The 22,416-nt window shown below is 45.0% G+C and overlaps 1 protein-coding gene across 2 annotated transcripts; it reads left to right on the top strand.

Moving 5' to 3' along the window:
• Positions 1 to 10,272: 10,272 nt before the first annotated feature.
• Positions 10,273 to 15,791, top strand: TMEM229A (transmembrane protein 229A). Of its 2 annotated transcripts, none has more exons than XM_077473233.1 (2): positions 10,273 to 11,850; positions 11,911 to 15,791. In XM_077473233.1, exon 1 carries the CDS (start codon positions 10,560 to 10,562, stop codon positions 11,469 to 11,471), a length of 912 nt encoding a protein of 303 aa, XP_077329359.1. In that variant the 5' UTR covers positions 10,273 to 10,559; the 3' UTR covers positions 11,472 to 11,850; positions 11,911 to 15,791. The 2 variants fall into 2 exon arrangements, with proteins under 2 accessions (XP_077329359.1, XP_077329358.1); XM_077473232.1 differs by having other exon boundaries at positions 10,273 to 11,789; positions 11,851 to 15,791.
• The last annotated feature ends 6,625 nt before the right edge of the window (positions 15,792 to 22,416 follow it).

The following is a 22,416-nucleotide window of genomic DNA, read 5'->3' on the forward strand; positions in this document are numbered from 1 at the left end:
AGGTTTACTTCTGCCTCCTGATGGTCTCCTGGCCTGGCCCAGTGGGTGAGTGCGTTCAATCTGGTGGACGCCTGACAACACTTCCATCCTACCCTTCGGGTTTCTCATGCATTGATTTAATTTTTGCCACCCACACCATGCTTGATAGGGTGTCTGAGGTCACCATTCTTGCCAGGGGTGTCTCGGACCATGCCCCGGTTTGCATTAAGCTGAAGTTCTTGGTTCTGGTGGAGAGGCTGTCCGGGTACTGGATAGAGGATCCTGCAGCTCAGGAGAGTGTGCAGGATGGAGTATGCCAGTATTGTCTGGGATGCCTTCAAGGTTGGGTCTCGTGGTGCTTATAATTCCCATATTGCAGCAGCTCGTAACACTGCTGCACAGTCATTAGATGACTTGGAGGAGGAGGCTGGTATGAAGGAGGCTAGTAACAAACAAATGGCCCCTGCCCCCACCTATAACTGAGATTCACAGCAAGGAGCACATGGAAGGGCAAACGCATGAAAGCCAAAACAGAGCATTCCATAGCTCAACTCCCCAACCAGTCTGCCAACGGACCAAGTTAGCCTGTCCAACAGTCTGAGTTAAAAACAGAGGTTTAGTTAGCACGCATTTGAGTTGAGCTATGGAATGTTCTGCTTTTGTATTTTTTTGGTACGAAGGAGGCTGCTTGTGTTGCTGACCCTAACTCTACTGCATATGGGGCCTGGCAGTTTGCATTGCAGCAGCAATCCTTGCTCTGAGTGGACAAGACCCAAAAATCTATGTTGGATACAGTGCAGAGAATATTTGAAAATGGCATTAAGAATGGTAGGATGTTGGCATGGTCAAGGATGTAATTCATATAGATCAAATGGGGTTCATGCCTCGGAAGGGTGCAGATATTAACCTCCGTCGTCTCTTTCTGAATCTCTCTATCACTCATGATAACAGTAGACACCGAAAAGGCATTCAATTCTGTAGAATGGAACTTCCTTTGGGAGGTGATGAGTAGATTCGGGTTTGGGCCCAGGTTCCTTCAGTGGGTAAAAATGCTATACAGGTCCCCTAGAGCCCGAATCCGCACTAATAATACACTCTCTGCGTCTTTTCCGCTACAGTGTGGGACCTGACATACCTGACCTAGACAGAGAGGACCGGGAGGACTGCCTGGGGGACAGTGCCAAACTGCTGATATCCTCTCGGGATAGACTAAATTCAATTCTTACACAGGGTTTATTACACACCGCAGAGGCTCCATAATATATGCCCACAAAGGTACCCGGAGAGTACACGTTGTGGGGGGGGGGGGGGGGGGTATTTGTACCTATATGCACATGTTTTGGAACTATCCAAGGGTCACAAATTTTGGGCAGAGGTAATAAAGCTTATGAACTTCCACCTCCAGCTGACCCTTCTGGTCACCCCCGAGTTGTTGCTACTAGGTGTCCAAGATGATGTACTAAACTGCTAATTTTCTACCTGTTGTTTTAAGCTAAGCAAGAGATTATCCTTAAATTGAATTCCCGTTCCCCTCCCACCATAGCCCCGTGGGAAAAGTCGATAAATTCTGCACTTACTATGTATAAAATGACATATCTTAGCAGGAATTGCCCTATGAAGTACGATAGAGTGTGGCAGCCGTGGACTACATAGGAGGAGATTACTCCCTGCTGCCTGTCCCTGGTTAAATCTATGGCTGTAGCACTCAGGGCTCTCCTTCTCGCTTATGCTCCAGGGCTCTGCTGATGGAATATTTGTACCCTATGTTGGTTTTATAAGATTTGTATGTGTGAACTATGCTCCTTTCCAACTGCATATGTATTTGTATATATGACTTTGCTATTTTACATATTTTCCATTTTTATTGTTGTACCATGACCAAGTTTCAATAAAGGAAAATTCTGTTTAAAAAAAAAACTGTACATACTACCAACAATATTCTGGACAGAATAAGGCTCCATGCACACTAGTGTTTTTTATAAGCTCAAAAAATGCTAGCAAAAAAAAAGCTGGATAAAAAACGCTGATAATAGTGTTTTTGTGCTGGCTTGTTGTTTGTGTTTTAGTAGCCTTTAGATATAAGCTTTTAGGAGTGTTAGTATTTTTACGGTGCATTGAGAAAAATAACGCTTGAAAAAAGCTGTTAGGAGCGTTTTAGTAGTGTTCTGAAGCGTTTAGCGTTTATTTTCTGTCAAAAAAATGCTCCAAAAAATGCTACAAATTTTTTTTCTGATACTAAATGCTGAATTTCGAAAAACAATTCTAGCATAAAGTAGTGTGCATGAACACATAGGATAACGCTATTAGCTTCTAGGAGCAGAAAAAAAAACCTCATAATAGCTTCTAGGCGCTTTAAAAAAACGCTAGTGTGCATGGAGCCAGTGGCGGAACTTTCACGGTCGCAGCAGTCGCATTTGCAACTGGGCCCTGCCATTCTGCCGCTGTAGGGGGTGGGCCAGGACCCGGCATCTCCCCCTGCACCTCTGGCTGTCCATTTAGAATGCAGTGGGGGGAACTGAGATGCAACGATCGGCAGCTCTATGTTGCCTGTGGGTGTCGGGATCTCTCTGGAGCTTGTAGTTCTCTTCCCCAGTGTATACAGTGGAGAGGGGAGGGACCCCTGACCCGAGCATTTATCAGTTTCACTCTTAAGTGTACAAGTGAGTCGGCTCTGCTTGTAGACTGTTACTGATACATGCCCGGGTCAGAGGCCCCTCCCCTCTCCACTGTATACACTGGGGAAGAGAACTATACCATAGAGCTGCTGATTGTCGCCTCCCACAGAGATGTGCTGGGGGTTGGAGGTGCAGAGACCAGCCAGGTACAGTGGAACCTCTGGAGGGCAGCTGTCTGGAGACACTGATGTAAGGGGGGGGGGGGGGGCTCTAGGGAAACTGATGTAAGGGGGGGCCTCCGGGGACACTAATGGAAGGGGGACGTTGATGTAAGTTGGGCTCTCTGGGGTCACTGATGTAAGGAAGGGGCCTTCTGAGGACACTGATGTAAGGGGGGCTCTCTGGAGACACTGATGTAAGGGGGGGCTCTCTGGGAATACTAATGTAAGGGGGGGCTCTCTGGGGACACTGATGTAAGGGGGGGCTCTCTGGGGGCACTGATGTAAGGGGGGGCTCTCTTTGGACCCTGATGTAAGTAAGGGGCCCTTTGGGGACACTGATGTATGGGGGGGCTCTCTGGGAATACTAATGTAAGGGGGGCTCTCTGGGGACACTGATATAAGGGGGGGGGGGCTCTCTGGGGACACTGAAGTAAGGGGGGCTCTCTTTGGACCCCGATGTAAGGAAGTGGCCCTCTAGGGACACTGATGTAAGGGGGGGCTCTCTTGGGACCCTGAGTTAAGTAAGGAGCCCGCTGGGGACACTGATGTAAGGGGGCGCTCTATGGGCACACTGATGTAAGGGGAGGCTCTCTGGGGACCCTGATGTAAGGAGAGGCTCTCTGGGGACCCTGATGTAAGGAGAGGCTCTCTGGGGACCCTGATGTAAGGCGAGGCTCTCTGGGGACCCTGATGTAAGGAGAGGCTCTCCGGGGACATTAATGTAAGGAGAGGCTCTCTGGGGACCCTGATGTAAGGAGGGGCTCTCTGGGGACCCTGATGTAAGGATGGGCTCTTTGGGGACCTTGATGTAAGGAGGGGCTCTCTTGGGACACTGATGTAAGGAAGGGGCTCTCTGGGGACCTTGGTGTAAGAAGGGGGCTATCTGGGGACCCTGGTGTAATGAGGGGTCTCTGGGAACCTAATTTAAGTAGGGAGGCTCTCTGGGGGCCCTGATGTAAGAGGAGGCTCTCTGGGGACCCTGATGTAAGGGGAGGCTCTCTAGGGATCATGATTTAAGGGAAGGCTCTCTGGGGACCCTGATGTATGGGGAGGCTCTTTGGGGACCCTGATGTAAGTAGGGAGGCTCTCTGGGGACCCTGATGTAAGGGGAGGTTCCCTGGGGACCCCATAGCTCCCAACTGTCCCTGATTTCGAGGGACTGTCCCTGATTTGGAACAATGTCCCTCTGTCTCTCATTCCTCTTCATTTGTCCCTCATTTTTGTCTGATATATATAGACGTATAAAAAATGCACTTTTTATCTATCAAAAAGTGTTTCCCAGGGCTAAACCTTCCATCTGATTTCTAAATTGCTGCATTTGTAAATTCCAAAATCCAGTATAAAGGAATAGTAGTGGTAAAAAAAAGCACTTGTGGATTTAACCAATCTTGTTTTTTTTCTCCTTTAAGGGGGCATAGCAAGGGGTGTGTCCTATGCCTGCATACTTTTGCTGATAGGTGTCCCTCATTCCCATCTCAAAAAGTTGGGAAGTATGGGACCCTGATGTGATGAGGGAGGCTCTCTGGTGATCCTGATGTAAGGGGAGGCTCTCTGGGGACCCTGATGTAGGGAGAGGCTCTCTGGGGACCCTATTGTAAGTAGGGAGGCTCTCTGGGGACCCTGATGTAAGTAGGGAGGCTCTCTGGGAACCCTGATGTAAGTAGGGCGACTCTCTGGGGACCCTGATGTTAGTAGGGAGGCTCTCTGGGGGCTCTGATGTAGGGGGAGGCTCTCTGGGGACCCTGATGTAAGTAGGGGGGCTCTGGTGACCCTGATGTAAGGGGAGGCTCTCTGGGGACCCTGATGTAGGGGGAGGCTCTCTGGGGACCCTGATGTAAGTAGGGAGACTCTCTAGGGAACCTGATGTTAGTAGGGAGGCTCTCTGGGGGCTCTGATGTAAGGTGAGGCTCCCTGGGGACCCTGATGTAGGGGGAGGCTCTCTGGGGACCCTGATGTAAGTAGGGGGGCTCTGGTGACCCTGATGTAAGGGGAGGCTCTCTGGGGACCCTGATGTAGGGGAAGGCTCCCTGGGGACCCTGATGTAGGGGGAGGCTCTCTGGGGACCCTGATGTAAGTAGGGAGGCTCTCTGGGGACACTGATGTAAGGGGATGCTCTCTGGGGACCCTGATGTAGGGGAAGGCTCTCTGGGGACCCTGATGTAGGGGGAGGCTCTCTGGGGACCCTGATGTAAGAAGGGAGGCTCTCTGGGGACCCTGATGTAAGTAGGGAGGCTCTCTGGGGGCCCTGATGTATGGGGAGGCTCCCTGGGGATCCTGATGTAGGGGGAGGCTCTCTGGGGACCCTGATGTAAGTGGGGAGGCTCTCTAGTGACCCTGATTTAAGGGGAGGCTCTCTGGGGACCCTGATGTAGGGGGAGGCTCTCTGGGGACCCTGATGTAAGTAGGGAGGCTCTCTGGGGGCCCTGATGTATGGGGAGGCTCCCTGGGGATCCTGATGTAGGGGGAGGCTCTCTGGGGACCCTGATGTAAGTAGGGAGGTTCTCTAGTGACCCTGATTTAAGGGGAGGCTCTCTGGGGACCCTGATTTAGGGGAAGGCCCTCTGGGGACCCTGATGTAAGTAGGGAGGCTCTCTGGGGACCTGATGTAAGTAGGGAGGCTCCCTGGGGACCCTGATGTAATGGGGGGGAGGTCTGGGGACCTTGATGTAAGTGGGGGTTCCACACTCAGATATGTAACGATACAAAAATTATATATATATATATATATATATATATATATATATATATATATATATATACACGTATATTATATACATGTGTATGACTTTCTGTACTTCACTACTATGGGCTCTAGCCTGAGATCCTTCATGGTTTCTTGCACCGGGGCTTTAAAGATTCTAGTTACGCCTCTTCATGGAGCCTTAGGAAATATGAAAACATACAAATAAATTATTAAATGCATGAGTTTCAGGCCATACATGTCTTTATCCAGGCCCAATACAAACATCACCTTTAACAACCAGGCAGGGAATTTCTAGGAGGCGGGTTTGTGCTTGTTTTAGCACAGAAGAGTTTTTCTAATATTTCATGTGTAGGTTTGTTCCACACGATACTCCTGTTTGAGCATCTACTTTTTCATATTTATTTTTCATGTATTTTCGCACATATCCGTTCGCGCAATTTTGGAGCAAATTTGCGCACATTTTCTCGTGTATACTGAAGAATACACACCGTTTGTTTACACGCCTGTGTGCATAGGCACATTACAATTAATGGACTGTATTTTTTCTTATTAAAAAAAATAAGCTGTGCTGAGCATTTTCAAGCTGCAGTGTGCAAAACGCCAAAATAATATGTAATTATCCCATCTGATTCCCCCCCCAAGAAAAGTAATAGAGGGGAAAACTTCCAATGGGAACATTAGTTCTGGAGACCTGGGGGTCCCCAAGAAATTCCCTTAATTTGTAGGGATTTCCTCTCACTTCTTGTTTGGCTATGGGGTCAGGAAGTGAAGGAAAATCTCCACAATGGGGGTACAGTTGGCGAAAAGAAATCTGACAGTGGTTATAACCCTCCTTTGCTCTATCCAAAATGAAGAAAAAGGTCTTACCTATAGTTCTCGCTGTCCCCTGTAGCATGGAGCGTCCATCTTCTTCCCGGTATCGCTGCTTCGGCCACTCACAGTGCCGGAACATCGATGACATCACTCCCGCACATGCACACGGGAGCCACCACTAACGGCATATCGCCGTTGGCAGCGGCATGCTCATTGCACCTGCGCGCCGCTGTCTACGGCGCATGCGCCATAGACAGCAGTGCATGTCTTTTTGTAAATATCTCTTAAACCGTGTAGGTTTAGAAGATATTTCTTGGACCTACAGGTAAGCCTTCATCTAGGCTTACCTGTAGGTCAAAGTGGTTTGTAAGGGTTTACAACCACTTTAAAGCTGAAGTAAATCTGCCCCTTGGTGTGCTTGGTGTCTTCAGATCTGTGAAGTAATCCCGTGTAAAACTTTTAAACAGTAACATCTGGGTTTGCAAAGGCATTTGGTGCACACAAAGTGGATTTAAATCCATTTTAGCTGTTAAGGATTATATTTTCATGACGGTGCGTTGAGTAGAGCTTTAATACTACGTTAAATGTAAAGGGTTTATCTTTGCAATCCAATTAAAGCAGACCATAGCAATGACATTTCAGGAAAAAAAATGGAATGGGATTTGTTGGAATGTTACTTGATCTTTATGTTTGAAAATATATTCTGTATACCTGTCTCAGCATATGAAGTCTAGTATACAGTGGTCTGTGTAAAGCTCATGCACCAGGTCAATGACCATATACAGTCCAGAAGACCATTACTGGTCGGGTTAATTTGCTGGATTCAGGACCATTATACTGTAGGTCAGGTTAATTTTCCAAGTCCAAGACCATTATTGATCAGGTCCATCTGGCAGATCTAGCACCATTATTGGTCAGGTCTAGGGCTGAAACAACTAATCAGCATAATCGATTATGAAAATAGTTGCCAACTATTTTCACAATCGATTAGTTGGTCAGTCGATTAGCTGACCTGCATACAGAATGCATTAAGTATTTACATATTTGTAAATACAGTGCAGCACACGTACAGCTCAGTACACCATCTACACTTGTCAGTATGTGCTTGGAAACTTGTGAATGCATGTGTGAGGAGCAATGCCCCATGAGACATAAAGTCCTGGACAGGAGAAGGGATTTAAAGTGATTCTAATGCCGTGTACATGCGACCAGAATTTCTGGCAGACTAGGTCTAAAGGGATTAGTCTGTCGGACAATCCGATTGTGTGTGGGCTAGTCCGATCGTTTTTCGGAAAAAAAATCAGACGGACCTAGAAATAGTTTCAAATCTATCTGACGGACTCAACTCCGACGGACTAAAAATCGGGAAAACAGTTCATCTGTGTGCAGGGGCTGGTCCGACAGACCAAATACAACGCAAGGGAAGCTATTAGCTACAGGCTATTGAACTTCCTTGTTTAGTCCCATTTACGTCATTACATTCAAGACGAAGGACTTTCCAATGGACCTAGTCTGTTCGTGTGTGGCCAAGTCCGTGCGTTCGGAAAGTCCGTCGGAACTCCGCCAAAACTCCGTCTGAAAAACCATCAGACCTAGTCTGCCGGAAAGTCCGGTCGCGTGTAAGCGGCATAAAGGCAGACGTTTTCTTACCTTCCTATGGGGCACTCTATACTATATTGATTATATCCATGAAAAAAGTCTCAGCCTTTAGTACTGCTTTAATATAAAAGATTTATATCCTCCTCCACCCTTCATGTAGCTTCATGCCTGATTTCTAGTTAAAATACTCATATATATCCTACTTCTGGTATATTTATTTATTATATACTGTATATGATATAAGATATATATATATATATATATATATATATATATATATATATATATATATATAATTACTTTTACTGTTTCATTGCAATTAACCCCTTATAGTAGCGATTATCTGCTGTTTTTGTGCTACAAAGATGATAAAAAAAAGCATGATGCTGCTACTAAATGTCTTATGCTGTCTGTACAAGTATCAATTTTCAGATGAAAATATTCATACAAATAATCTTTGTGTATTTGAAAATGTCTTCTCCTTCAAATATTTACCGTCACTGTGGTAGAAATTAACTAAATTATACACCAAACTTTTTCGAGGTGTTTATGTGATTAATCAAAACAATAATCGGCCAACTAAACGATTATGAAAATAATCATTATTTGCAGTTCTAGTCAAGTCCATCTCTGAGGTCCAGGACCATTATTGATCAGGTCCATCCCCCAGGTCAAGGACCTTTATTGATCAGGTCTATCTCCCATATCAGGACCACTATTGATCAGGTCCATCTGGCCGAGCCAAGACCATTATTGATCAGGTAAATATCCTAGGTCCAGAACTGTTATAAGTCAGATCCATCTTCCAAGTCCAGGACCATTATTGGTCATGTCCATCTCCCAGATCCAGGACCATTATTGATCAGGTCTATCAGGCAGATCCAGGACCATTGTTGATCAGGTCCATCTGGCAGATCCAGAACCATTATTGATCAGGTCTATCAGGCAGATCCAGGACCATTGTTGATCAGGTCCATCTGGCAGACCGAAGACCATTAATAATCAGGTCCATCTGGCAGACTCAGGAACATTATTAATTAGGTCCATCTGGCAGATCCAGGACCATTATTAATCAGGTCTCTCTGGCAGACTCAGGACCATTATTGATCAGGTCCATCTGGCAGATCGAAGAACATTAATAATCAGGTACATCTGACAGCCTCAGGACCATTATTGATCAGGTCCATCTGGCAGACTCAGGACCATTATTGATCAGGTCCATCTGGCAGACTCAGGACCATTATTGATCAGGTCCATCTGGCAGACTCAGGACTATTATTGATCAGGTCCATCTGGCAGACTCAGGACCATTATTGATCAGGTCCATCTGGCAGATCCAGGACCATTATTAATCAGGTCTCTCTGGCAGATCCAGGGCCATTATTGATCAGGTCTGGCAGATTCAGGACCATTATTGATCAGGTCCGTCTGGCAGACCCAAGACCATTATTAATCAGGTCCATCTGGCAGACCGAGGACCATTAATAATCAGGTCCATCTGGCAGTCTCAGGACCATTATTGATCAGGTCCATCTGGCAGACCGAAGACCATTAATAATCAGGTCCATCTGGCAGACTCAGGACCATTATTGATCAGGTCCATCTGGCAGACTCAGGACTATTATTGATCAGGTCCATCTGGCAGACTCAGGACCATTATTGATCAGGTCCATCTGGCAGATCCAGGACCATTATTAATCAGGTCTCTCTGGCAGATCCAGGGCCATTATTGATCAGGTCTGGCAGATTCAGGACCATTATTGATCAGGTCCGTCTGGCAGACCCAAGACCATTATTAATCAGGTCCATCTGGCAGACCGAGGACCATTAATAATCAGGTCCATCTGGCAGTCTCAGGACCATTATTGATCAGGTCCATCTGGCAGACCGAAGACCATTAATAATCAGGTCCATCTGGCAGACTCAGGACCATTATTGATCAGGTCCATCTGGCAGACTCAGGACTATTATTGATCAGGTCCATCTGGCAGACTCAGGACCATTATTGATCAGGTCCATCTGGCAGACCGAAGACCATTAATAATCAGGTCCATCTGGCAGACTCAGGACCATTATTGATCAGGTCCATCTGGCAGACTCAGGATCATTATTGATCAGGTCCATCTGGCAGACTCAGGACCATTATTGATCAGGTCTATCTGGCAGACCCCAGACCATTATTGATCAGGTCTATCTGGCAGACCCCAGACCATTATTGATCAGGTCCGTCTTGCAGATCCAGGACCATTATTAAACAGGTTCATCTGGCAGATCCAGAATCATTATTGATCCCGGCCATCTCTCAGATCAAGCTGTCCCCTTGTGTGTACAGAGTGACCAGTGCGTGCCAAGTCCCGGTGCTGTACTCTGCCAACCCTTAGATGAGAACGCTGTTGAGTTGCATTCTCAGTAAGCAGAGGCACGGATTGGCTGCGGAGGTCTTTGTAATCCAGAGAAAACCACAAAGGCTGCTTGTACGGGGAGAAGGCAGTTGAGGTGAATGGGGTGGGGGGTGTTGTACGGTGCACACAAGGAGGGGCGCTGGATGCAGTGCCAGGCGCCGGTCCCGCTCAGGGCCACAAAGCAAGGGAAGCACTATGCGCCTCTGACAGCTGCCAATCGCGCGATATGGGCAGGAATCAGGGCGCCTGGAGGCGGCAGGTCGGCAGAGCCCGCTCCACCAAGGCTCCTCCGGTGGGCTGGCAGCCCCTTCCAGTGTGGATGCGGTTGTATTTCTATGGCATGCACGGCCTGACCTTGGATGTGCTGAGCTCATGTCTCCGCCGTCTCCCGACCACCCACGACTACAATCTGCTGGGCTTCTCGTCTCCCTACCGCTGCCTCCTGCACGCCCTGGTGCACCTGGCCCTGGAGAAGATCTACCTACAGAAGAAGAGCTTCCCGGACAACGGCTTGGCGTTCCACTTCGTCTTCTACCCGTCCGTGTTCGTGGGCCTGCAGATCCTTCTCCGGAAAACGCTTCTCCATGGGCAGCCGCTAAGTGCGGCGGAGCTGGGACTGCAATACGGACTGGCCATCTATTACTCCCAATGCTTCCTCCCGACCTTCCTACGGCTACACTATACGGACTGTGCCAATGCCACCGCTGCCCATCGGCTGCCTCTTCTCCTGCGCTTTATCTTCTATGGTATGCACGGCTTCCTGGACGAGGTCTTCTTCACCTCCATCTTCAATGTGATGGAGAATGCGGGCAAAGCCCTGAGCGGGCACACGTCCCTCTGGTCCTTCTTCATGTATGGTAGCTGTAGCCTGGTGGTGGAGAAGCTCTACTTCTACCTGGGTTCCACCAGAGGATGGGGCGCCTGGAGGAGGCTGCCAGTCTACATCGCCTTTGTCTACACCTGGGAGTTCTCCTGGGGTTTAGGACTGCGGACATTGGACGCCTGCTCCTGGGATTACTCACACTACCCTCTCAATTTTATGGGGCTGGTCACCCTCATGTACCTACCGGGCTGGATATTTCTCAGCTTCTACCAGGACCTGCTGTCCAAGGTGCTGATGCGGATTCGCTATGTGTAGTAGGGATGTGGTGGGATGGATGGATGGGCTGGGGGGGGGGGGAGGTTCTGAAGGCATCACACCAAGGAACAGGAACTGACCATGGACCATGGAAGGGTCATCTGGAGCTCTGAAGAACAATTCTTGACTGAAGCCATTGCTAAACACACCAACCTTATCACATCTCTAGATAAAAACTTTTATTGTATTATTGGTAGCATGAGGAAGGGTTCCTTCTGCAAGTGGTGTCCCTTCCAAGCAGCCAGGGACTGTGAACACACCACCTGCTGAATGGATGTGGCTTCCTGTCCCTTCCAAGGAGCAGAGGATTGTGTACAGGTCACCTGCTGAATGGATGTGACTTCTGTGTATTTTCCAAGGAGCAGAGGATTGTGTACAGGTCACCTGCTGAATGGATGTGGCTTCCTGTCCCTTCCAAGGAGCAGAGGATTGTGTACAGGTCACCTGCTGAATGGATGTGACTTCTGTGTATTTTCCAAGGAGCAGAGGATTGTGTACAGGTCAGCTGCTGAATGGATGTGATTTCTGTGTATTTTCCAAGGAGCAGAGGATTGTGTACAGGTCACCTGCTGAATGGATGTGACTTCTGTGTATTTTCCAAGGAGCAGAGGATTGTGTACAGGTCACCTGCTGAATGGATGTGACTTCTGTGTATTTTCCAAGGAGCAGAGGATTGTGTACAGGTCACCTGCTGAAGGGATGTGGCTTCTGTGTCTTTTCCAAGGAGCAGAGGAATGTGAACAGGTCAGCTGCTCAATGGATGTGTCTTCTGTGTCCCTGCACAGAAGTCACAGGCCATCTGAACAGGTCACCTGCTGAATGGATGTGACTTTTGTCCCTTCAGTTTAATCCTGCATCTTGACCACACCCAGGCTAGGTCTATGGGCAGGCAGATTTAGTGGATGTGCTAAAAATGTTTTACCTCCAACCCATCACCTTTATGCCTAGTACACACGATGAGAAAATCAGACGGAAAAATATAAATTATTTACAATAATCTGATCGTTAGAACACACCTTTCCAGAGCCGTTCATGACAGTTCATACGAAAACATCCAAAGGGACAAACACAAACATGTTTCTCGTATGATACCAGAATGAGCAATTTTTGTTTAACCACTTGAAGGCCAGGGCTTTTTCTGACATTTGTTGCTTACGAGTTACAAAACTGTATTTTTTTGCTAGAAATTACTTAGAACCCCCAAACATTATATATATATATATATATATATATATATATATATATATTTTTTTTTTTTTTTAAGCAGAGACCATAGAGTATAAAATGGTGGTCATTGCAATATTTTACGTCACATTGTTGTATTTGCACAGCATTTTTTCAAGCACGTTTTGGAAAAAAAATACACATTAATGAATTAAAAAAAAACAGTAAAGTTAGCATAATTTATTTGTATAATGTGAAAGATGACATTATGCAGAGTAAATAGACACTTAATACGTTACGCTTTAAAATTGCGCACACTCGTGGAATGGTGACAAACTACAGTACTTAAAACTCTCCATAAGCCACACTTTCAAATATCTAGTGCTAGAATTATTGCTCTCACTCTAAAGATCACTGTGATACCTCATGTGTGGTTTGAACACTGTTTACAAAAGTGGGCGTGACTTAGGTATGCATTCGCTTCTGCACACGAGCGCGGGGGGATGGGGCACTTTAAATTTTGTTCTTTTTTTTTTTCTTATTTATTACATTTGTTTTATTTTTACACAGCCCCTTTAATTTGTTTGTTTTTTTACACTTTTTTTTTTGCTGCCACAAGGAATATAAACATCCCTGTGACAGGTACTCTCTTTATGGAGGGATCTGGGGTCTTTAAGACCCTCAAACTCCTCCTCTATACTTGAAAGTATTCAAAACGCAAACATCAGTGTTTTTGAATACTTTTGACAACTGGCGCCATTAGTTCTAGAGTAAACCGGAAGTGAGGTTACCGATTCCAGCTTTATTCGGGTCTCCGGCCAGCCGGTGGACATGCCAGCTGGTTGCTCAGGTCTCCCAGTGGGACGGGAGAGCACGGGCAAGCAGCGGAAGGAGGCGGGCGTCCCTTCCCGCTGCTTGTAATAAGAGCTGAGTGGCTGCTTAGCCGCATCGGTTGTTATTACAAGAGAGCCAACCATCGGCTAAATTTGCCAGGGGGCACTGACTGGAGCGCTCATGTGAAAGGAGCCACTTCCATTCTTTTTCAGACTTGACTCAGACGTAGTCAGATGAAAACGGACCAATAACCATTAACATCTGCCTGTCCATAGATCTGCCTGAAAAGATGACAAGAGCATCTGATCAGAATGCTCGTCTGAGAGAACCCTTAGACCCTCTGTCAAGTTTTTATTGCTGTCCATGTTCCCATTGGAGATTTTTACCCCTTTATTTGTACTGGTGACCATTGTCATCAAGAAAAAATAAAATAAAAATTAAAGCATATCCAAAAATTTAGAGATATCCCCAGAACAAAAAAAGGGGAGCACCCGCTTCTGGGGCAACTGTCAAAGAGGGAAATTTCTTTTACTTAAAGTGGTTGTAAACCCTTACATATACCCAGTGAATTGATACAGAGCTGAAACAAATCCTCTTACATAATTTTTACCTGTAGTCTTCTCTTCCCTACTTCCGTTCAAACTGCAGAAATTATAAAGCTTGTTCCAGAGGTCAGAAAAAAGGGGGAAGAGAACTAAATTTACACAGTGCAGGGCTCAGTGAGGAGAGGTCTGAGAGCAGATTGGAGGGAACTGACACACCCCCTTCACACAGCAACAGAGCTGAGGCTGTCAATCTGCTGGAGATCCCTCCCCCGTCACCATTTTTCTCTTGGTGTCAGGAAAACTTGTCAGAAATGACTCATGCCGATAGCAGAGAAACGGAGCAGCAGACAGAAATGATACCTAGTGCTTTTACTTGGGCCTAGCACATACTATAGAGCAGTGGTCATCAAGGCCCACTAACATGCCAGGTTTTATGTATTACCTTGGGGAGATGCAAACTAGAATACTGCAATCACTGAGCAGCAAATGATATCACCTGTTATGTATTTCAGTTATCTTGCAAAGTTGGTCTGTTAGTGGGCCCTGAGGACAGGGTTGATGACCACTGCTATAGAGGGATAAGCTTTGTTCAGATTTCATGCCTGAGGTTTACAACCACTTTAAAGCTGAACTTCAGAAATTAAAAATACATTTCAGAAATTTGCTTTGTAAAAATAAATCAGTTCCAGTAGGTGCCTTGTGTCTAGAGATAATGCAGTGTTATTTCACTATTCATCATGTCACTAGTCAGACTTTTGGTGCTAAAACTTGCAGTTCCACCTCTCATACGGGTGGATTTACTAAAAGCAAATAGACTGTGCACTCTGCAAAGTGAAGTTGCTTTAGAGCTTAGTTAATGAGCAGAAGCCCTGCTGGCTTCCATCATCCAATCATGTGCAAGCAAAAATGCAGTTTTTTAAATTTATTTTTTTCTCCATTTTCCTTGCACGTGATTGGTTATTCTTTGTAAAGTAAAGCCTTCATTTACTAAGTTCTGGAGCAACTGCACTTCACAAAGTGCACAGTCTATTTGCCATTAGAAAATCAACACAGTGCATACATTGAAGGATAGTGGAGTTTTTCACACTTTCACAAAATAGTTTGCATTTTTTCCAAAAAAATTAAAAGGTGTTCTGTGATTGGAGGGGGCAGATGAAAGTCAGGATCTCCACTTCTTCAATCACAGAACACCTTGTGAGAAGAATACAACACATTTTGTGAACAGACAAGGTGGAGTGTGAGCACACACTTAACTGTATGAGAGCCAGAACTGTTCCAGCGATAGCTTTCAATGATTCAGCCACATCCCCACACATGGGACACAACTTACAGAAGCTAATTTCATTTTATAAAGCAAATACATCTTTTTTTTTTTTTTTTTTTTCAGAGTTCAGCTTTAACTTTTTTTTCTAGCTCCCTGTTGCATGTTTTAGACTGGATGCAAAGTGAAATTTTCCCAATGGAACTCAGACAGAAAGAAGAAGAAAAAAATAAAAAAAAAAAGGTCAGGGGTTTTAACCCTTCCCATGGGGTATCCAAAACAAAGTTTTGGTTATACATGCACTTACCATTTCAGCCATCAAGTCAGTCTTTTTCTACCAATCTAATAGACATTGACCAAGTAGTTCTCCAATGTATAGAGTGGAACTTTTGGATGGAAACATTACATGTACACTTACCAGTTCATATGTTTTCCTACTTGATGAAGCATACAAAGTTTGTAATGTGCTTGTAAACGTTTACCCTGATGAATAAAAAGACCAATTGTAGACTGTGATTCAGCTGTGCTGTAAGTACAATGATGGAAACCTTGAAAAGGCGCTCAGAGCGTTCAAGACAATGATCCCTTCTTATGAGTTGCTGCATTTTATCCGATAATGGCAACTGACCTGCACTTACAGTTGGACATCTGTCTTAGTATATTCATTCATTAGGTTTATGAAATAACTGCAGGTTTCATACAGATTTTAATTCTTTCAGGCAGCTTTAATATTGATGTGTTTTTGCTTCATTTTTACCATGCTAAAAACCACAACAAAAACACAATCCCCCTTAAACTCTATGGGAATCTTCGCACCACTGCTGCAGTGCAAAGTTCTGCATCTTTAGTGTAGTTTTCAAAACTGCAGCTCCCCCTTGCATTTACACTGATCAGTTTTTCCCCATTTAAAAAAAAAAGCGTAAGAAAACCGCATGAAAAATGCATCCATTTAAATCCTATGGAACTCTTCACATTGGTCTATTGGATTTCAGTTGCGTTCTTAAACGCCTTCCAGTTCCAGATGATAGGAGAGGCTCTTGCGAAGTCCTGTAGGTGAGCATGGGACAAGGGAGCTAGAGAGCAAGCGAGGAGGCAACAAGGGAGCTAGAGAACAAGAGAGGAAGCGAGGAGGCAACAAGGGAGCTAGAGAACAAGAGAGGAAGCGAGGAGGCAACAAGGGAGCTAGAGAACAAGAGAGGAAGCGAGGAGGCAACAAGGGAGCTAGAGAACAAGAGAGGAAGCGAGGAGGCAACAAGGGAGCTACAGAACAAGAGAGGAAGCGAGGAGGCAACAAGGGAGCTACAGAACAAGAGAGGAAGCGAGGAGGCAACAAGGGAGCTACAGAACAAGAGAGGAAGCGAGGAGGCAACAAGGGAGCTACAGAACAAGAGAGGAAGCGAGGAGGCAACAAGGGAGCTACAGAACAAGAGAGGAAGCGAGGAGGCAACAAGGGAGCTAGAGAGCAAGCGAGGAGGCAACAAGGGAGCTAGAGAGCAAGTGAGGAAGCGAGGAGGCAACAAGGGAGCTAGAGAGCAAGGGAGGAGGCAACAAGGGAGCTAGAGAGCAAGGGAGGAGGCAACAAGGGAGCTAGAGAGCATGGTAGGAGGCAACAAAAGAGCTAAAGAGCATGGTAGGAGGCAACAAAAGAGCTAAAGAGCATGGTAGGAGGCAACAAAAGAGCTAGAGAGCATGGTAGGAGGCAACAAAAGAGCTAAAGAGCATGGTAGGAGGCAACAAAAGAGCTAAAGAGCATGGTAGGAGGCAACAAAAGAGCTAGAGAGCATGGTAGGAGGCAACAGTCTAGCAGTAGCATTCATGATAGACTGAAGGGGGATAGTCTGAGTAAAGGTAGCAGTGCCTTGAAAAAGGTATTCATACCCCTTGAAAATTTTCCACATTTTGTCATATTACAACCAAAAAACTTAAGTGTATTTTATGTGATAGACCAGTGATTGTGAACCTTGGCACCCCAGATGTTTTGGAACTACATTTCCCATGATGCTCATGCACTCTGCAGTGTAGGTGAGCATTATGGGAAATGTAGATCCAAAACATCTGGGGGGCCAAGGTTCGCCATCACTGTGATAGACCAACACACAGCGACATATAATTGAGCAGTAGAAGGAAAAATGATATATGGTTTTCAAAATTTTTCACAAATATGTGAAAAGTGTGGCATGCATTCAGCCCCCTCTGATACCCCCAAACTAAAATCTAACGGGACCAATTGCCTTCAAAAATCACCTAATTAGTAAATAGAGCCCACCTGTGTGTAATTTAGTCTCAGTATAAATACAGCTGTTCTGTGAAGCCATCAGGTTTGTTATAGAACCTTAGTGAACAAACAGCATCATGAATGCCAAGGGACAAACCAGACAGGTCAGGGATAACGTTGTGGAGAAATTTAAAGCAGGGTTAGGTTATTAAAAATATATATCCTGAGCTTTGAACATCTCAGGGAGTACTGTTCAATCCATCATTCGAATATGGAAAACGTATGGCACAACGGCAAACCTACCAAGACATGGCTGTTCACCTAAACTGACAGGCCGGGCAAGAAGAGCATTAATCAGAGAAGCAGCAAAGAGGCCCATGGTAACTCTGGAGGAGCTGCAGAGATCCACAGCTCAGGTGGGAGAATTGGTCCACAGAACAACAAGTAGTGGTGCACTCCACAAATCTGGTCTTTATGGAAGAGTAGCAAGAAGAAAGTCATAAGAAGTCCCATTTGCAGAGTAGTCATTTGATGGGCAAAGAAAACATGTGGAAGAAGGTTCTCTGGTCAGAAGAGACTAAAATTCACCTTTTTTGGCCTAAAAGCAAAATGCTGTGTGGTGAAAAAGGGTGCACATCACCCTGAACACAACATCGCCGCCGTGAAACATGGTGGTGGCAGCATTATGTTGTGGGATGGTTTTCTACAGCAGGAGCAGGGACAGGGAAGCTTGTCAGAGCGTGATGTGAAGATGGATGGAGCCAAATACAGGACAAACCACTAAAGCCCCATAAACACTATTAGATTTTCTGCAGATTTTTGTGTTCAGATTTACCAAAACCATATAACATGAGGTCAAACCTTCAGTTTCAATTTGTATGCAATCAGGAAGGTCCTTACACTACATGGTTTTGGTAAATCTGAAGACAAAATCTGCAGAAAATCTAATAGTGTGTATGGGGCTTTAGAGTCTGCAAAAGAATTGAGACTGGGGCGGAGGTTCACCTTCCAGCAAGACAACGACCCTAAACATACAGCCAGAGCTACAATGGAATGGTTTAAATCAGGGATCTCCAAACTATGGCCCTTCAGCTGTTGTGGAATTACACGTCCCATCAGGCATTGTAAAACTGACATTCAGACATGACTAGGCATGATGGGAATTGTAGTTCCTGGACAATTGGAGGGCCATAGTTTGGAGATCCCTGGTTTAGATCAAAGCATATTCATGTTAGAATGGTCCAGTCACAGTCCATACCTAAAACCAATTGAGAATCTGCGGCAAAAACTTAAAAATTACTGAGAAAACCCCAAAAAGACTTAGTTCTACAAAGTATTGACTCGGGGGTGGGTGGGGGGGTTACTGAATACAAATGCACACCACAGTTTTCACATATTTGTAAAAAAAATAAAAAAATTATAATTTTTTTTTTTTTATCATTTTCCTTCTACTTCACAATTACGTGCCACTTTGTGTTGGTTTATCCCATAAAATCCCTATAAAAAAAAACACATTTACGTTTTTGGTTGTAACATAACAAAATGTGCAAAATGTTTGGGGTATGAATACTTTTTAAAGCCACTGTAGACCATTAAGGAGAGTGTTGCAGTAATCAAGGCAGGACATAACCAAGGAGTGAATAAGTAATAAGTTGTTTTGCGGTGTCATTTGTCAGGAAGGGGAAAATACTGGAGATATTGTGGAGGTGAAGGCGGCAGGATTTAGCCAGTGATTGGATGTGGGGGCTGAAGGAGAGGTCAGAGTCTAGGATTACACCCAGCACCCTGGCATATGTGGAGGGACCAATGGTTGTGCTGTTGCTTGTAACAGTAAACTCATAGGGAGGGGACCAGGAAGTAGGAAATATAACAAGCTCAGTTTTAGAAAGATTGAGTTAGAGAAAGTGGTGCAACATCCATACCGATATGTCATACGAGGGGGCGAGTTGATTAGGGGAGATGGATCTGGATGTTGTTGGCATATAGGGGGTATGGGAAGCCATGGGAGGTTATCAACTGGCCCAGGGAAGAGGTATAGAGAGAATAGGAGGGGCCCTAGGACGGAGCCCCTCCTATTGAGTAGAAATGTGTGAACTGGGGCCAAGTCTTGGGGTTAAAGGCAGAAGGATTATTTAATGCATTCTATGCATTAAGATAAAAAGCCTTTTTGTGCAGCCGTCCCCCTAATACTTACCTGAGCCCCATCTATATCTAGCGATGTCCACGAGTGCCTCGTCACTCCAGGACTCTTCCTCCCAACTGGCTGAGACACAGCAGCACCACTATTGGCTCCCACTGCGGTCAAACTCAGTAAGCCAATCAGGAGAGAGGGGGTGAGGCCAAACCACGGCTCCATGTCAGAATGGATACATCAAGCTGTAGCACGGGTGACCCCCCATACCAAGCTGCTTGCTGTGGGGGCATTCAACAGGAGGGAGGGACCAGGAGCTCCAGCTAGGGACCCAAGAAGGGTAGGATCCAGGTTGCTCTAAGCAAAACCACTGCAACAGGAAAACAAAAAACACAAACAAGACAATCACTTTAACCCTTAGTTCACACTGCTGCGACCCCATTGTCGTATGATTTCCAGTGCAACTTACTTGCGACTCCAAGTCGCACTGACGTTGCATCAAAGTCGTGTAGGAACCTTGTTAAAAGTCGCTGCATTGATTGGAACTGGCCCCATGGAAACGAATGAGTTTTCACTTGTCACGAGACTCTGATGCAAGGCAAGAGAATGTCACCAGCACACTAAGGCTCTCCAGAGCAAGTCCAAAGTTTAATTCAGCGATCACATCGTTGCAGCAGATTTTAACGCTTCATTACATGCCTGATGAAGGTGTCCTGCGTGGCTCCGAAACGTTGCAATCTGCTGCAGCGACATGATCGCTGAATAAAGCTTTGGACTCTCTCTGAAGAGCCTTGGTGTGCTGGTGACATTCTCTTGCTCTGAATAGACACTGTTCCAACGGGTGGTCGCTTCAGCACACACTTATATGCAAAGCCATTTCTACAGGAACGTGTGCATTGGAATCTGTGTTGCAAGTCACATGCCAAGTTGCACCCGTGTTGACTGGGACTAAAGCAGAACTCTAGCCAAAAATAATAAAAAATAAATAAATAAAAAAAGATGAATGGCTAGTTACAATACAAAAGCAAAAGCAAAATTTAGCTACAGCATTTATTCACTTCAATCGCCTGGATGGAGATGTCCTCAATCTGTTGACCGGTATTTTTCAACCTACCTCCTCCTGGACCCACCCCAGCTTGTAACTGGACAGTGAAAGGAGATGCAGCACAAGTGCTGAGGTCCCCTGTGTCACTCTGCTTTCTCCTCCTATCAGCACATGAACTGATTGACTGCCCATGGGGACTGCAAGAGGCCGATACTAGACACGTGCAGAACGAGAAAAAAAAAAAACACAACACACTTGTTTCGATTTCTTAGTTGCATAAATATGTTTAGTTAAATTCGTTTATTAGAGTTGGAATCCATTAAAAATTTTCACTTCCTGGATTTACAGAGGCACACCCCCAGCTCTTCAGCTCTTTGGCCCTTTAATGACTCGCCCCTCTCCCTTCCTGGCAAACTCTCAGGAGGGAGGGAACTGTGCACGATGTCATAAGCCTAGGCTAATGACCAGACAACAGGAAGTGGGCTGTATAAAGGTATTTACAGGCAGAAAAATATATTTTTTTATATTATATATAAATAAAAATTTTCAAGCACACGGCATCCACCCTCCATCCAGCTTTCTGCCAGAAAGCTCCATATGGGCTTTCACTTAGAGTACGTAGGAGCCTGACATTGTACCTACTATCAACTGATCAGTGCGGCAATAGGAAAAAACAAATGCACGAGATAGAGATAGAGATAGAGATATCTAATTTTTTTTTTTTTTTTTTACTATACAAATTTAAAAACAAGAGCAGAGAATTTAATAGATGGAAAGATAAAAAAAAAAAAAAAAAGAATTACTGAAGGTCTGCTTTAACCACTTCAGTTCCGGACCAATAAACACCTTAAGGACCAGAGGTCTTTTTGCAATTTCGCACTGCGCTGCTTTAACTGGTAATTGCGCGGTCATGCAATATTGCACCCAAACGAAATTTGCGTCCTTTTCTTCCCACAAATAGAGCTTTCTTTTGATGGTATTTGATTGCCTCTGCGATTTTTTTTTTTTGCGATATAAATGAAAAAAGAGCGAAAATTTTGAAAAAAAAAGATATTTTCTTCTTTTTGTTATAAGAAAAATCGAATAAACTAAATTTTAGTCATACATTGAGGGCAAAATTTATTCAGCCACATGTCTTTAGTAAAAAAAATGTCAATAAGCGTATATTTTTTGGTTTGCGCAAAAGTTATAGCGTCTACAAACTAGAGTACATTTTCTGAAATTTACACAGCTTTTAATTTATGACTGCCGATCTCATTTCTTGAGGTGCTAAAATGGCAGGGCAGTACAAATCCCCCCCAAATGACCCCATTTTGGAAAGTAGACACCCCAAGGAAATTGCTGATGGGTATGTTGAGCACATTGAATATTTATTTTTTTTGTCCTAAGGGATTGAATAATGACAAAAAAAAAAATAAAAAATTTTTTTTACAAAAAGTTGTCACTAAATGATATATTGCTCACACATGCCATGGTTATATGTGAAATGACACCCCAAAATACATTCTGCTGCTTCTCCCGAGTACGGGGATACCACATGTGTGGGACTTTTTGGGAGTCTAGTCGCGCACGGCACCCCGAAAACCAATCACCACCTTCAGGATTTCTAAGGGTGCAAATTTTTGATTTAACTCCTCACTACCTATCACAGTTTCGAAGGCCATAAAATGCCAAAATAGCACAAAACCCCCCCAAATGACCCCATTTTGGAAAGTAGACACCCCAAGCTATTTACTGAGAGGCATGTTGA

The sequence above is a fragment of the Lithobates pipiens genome, unplaced genomic scaffold (assembly GCF_037356315.1).
Source record: "Lithobates pipiens isolate NorthernLeopardFrog02 unplaced genomic scaffold, aLitPip1_a1.2 Scaffold_8, whole genome shotgun sequence".
Lineage (NCBI taxonomy): Eukaryota > Metazoa > Chordata > Amphibia > Anura > Ranidae > Lithobates > Lithobates pipiens.

Bases quoted from the DNA above. Each gene is read 5' to 3' on its own strand.
- TMEM229A (XM_077473233.1), top strand. From the start codon at position 10,560: ATGGGCAGGAATCAGGGCGCCTGGAGGCGGCAGGTCGGCAGAGCCCGC.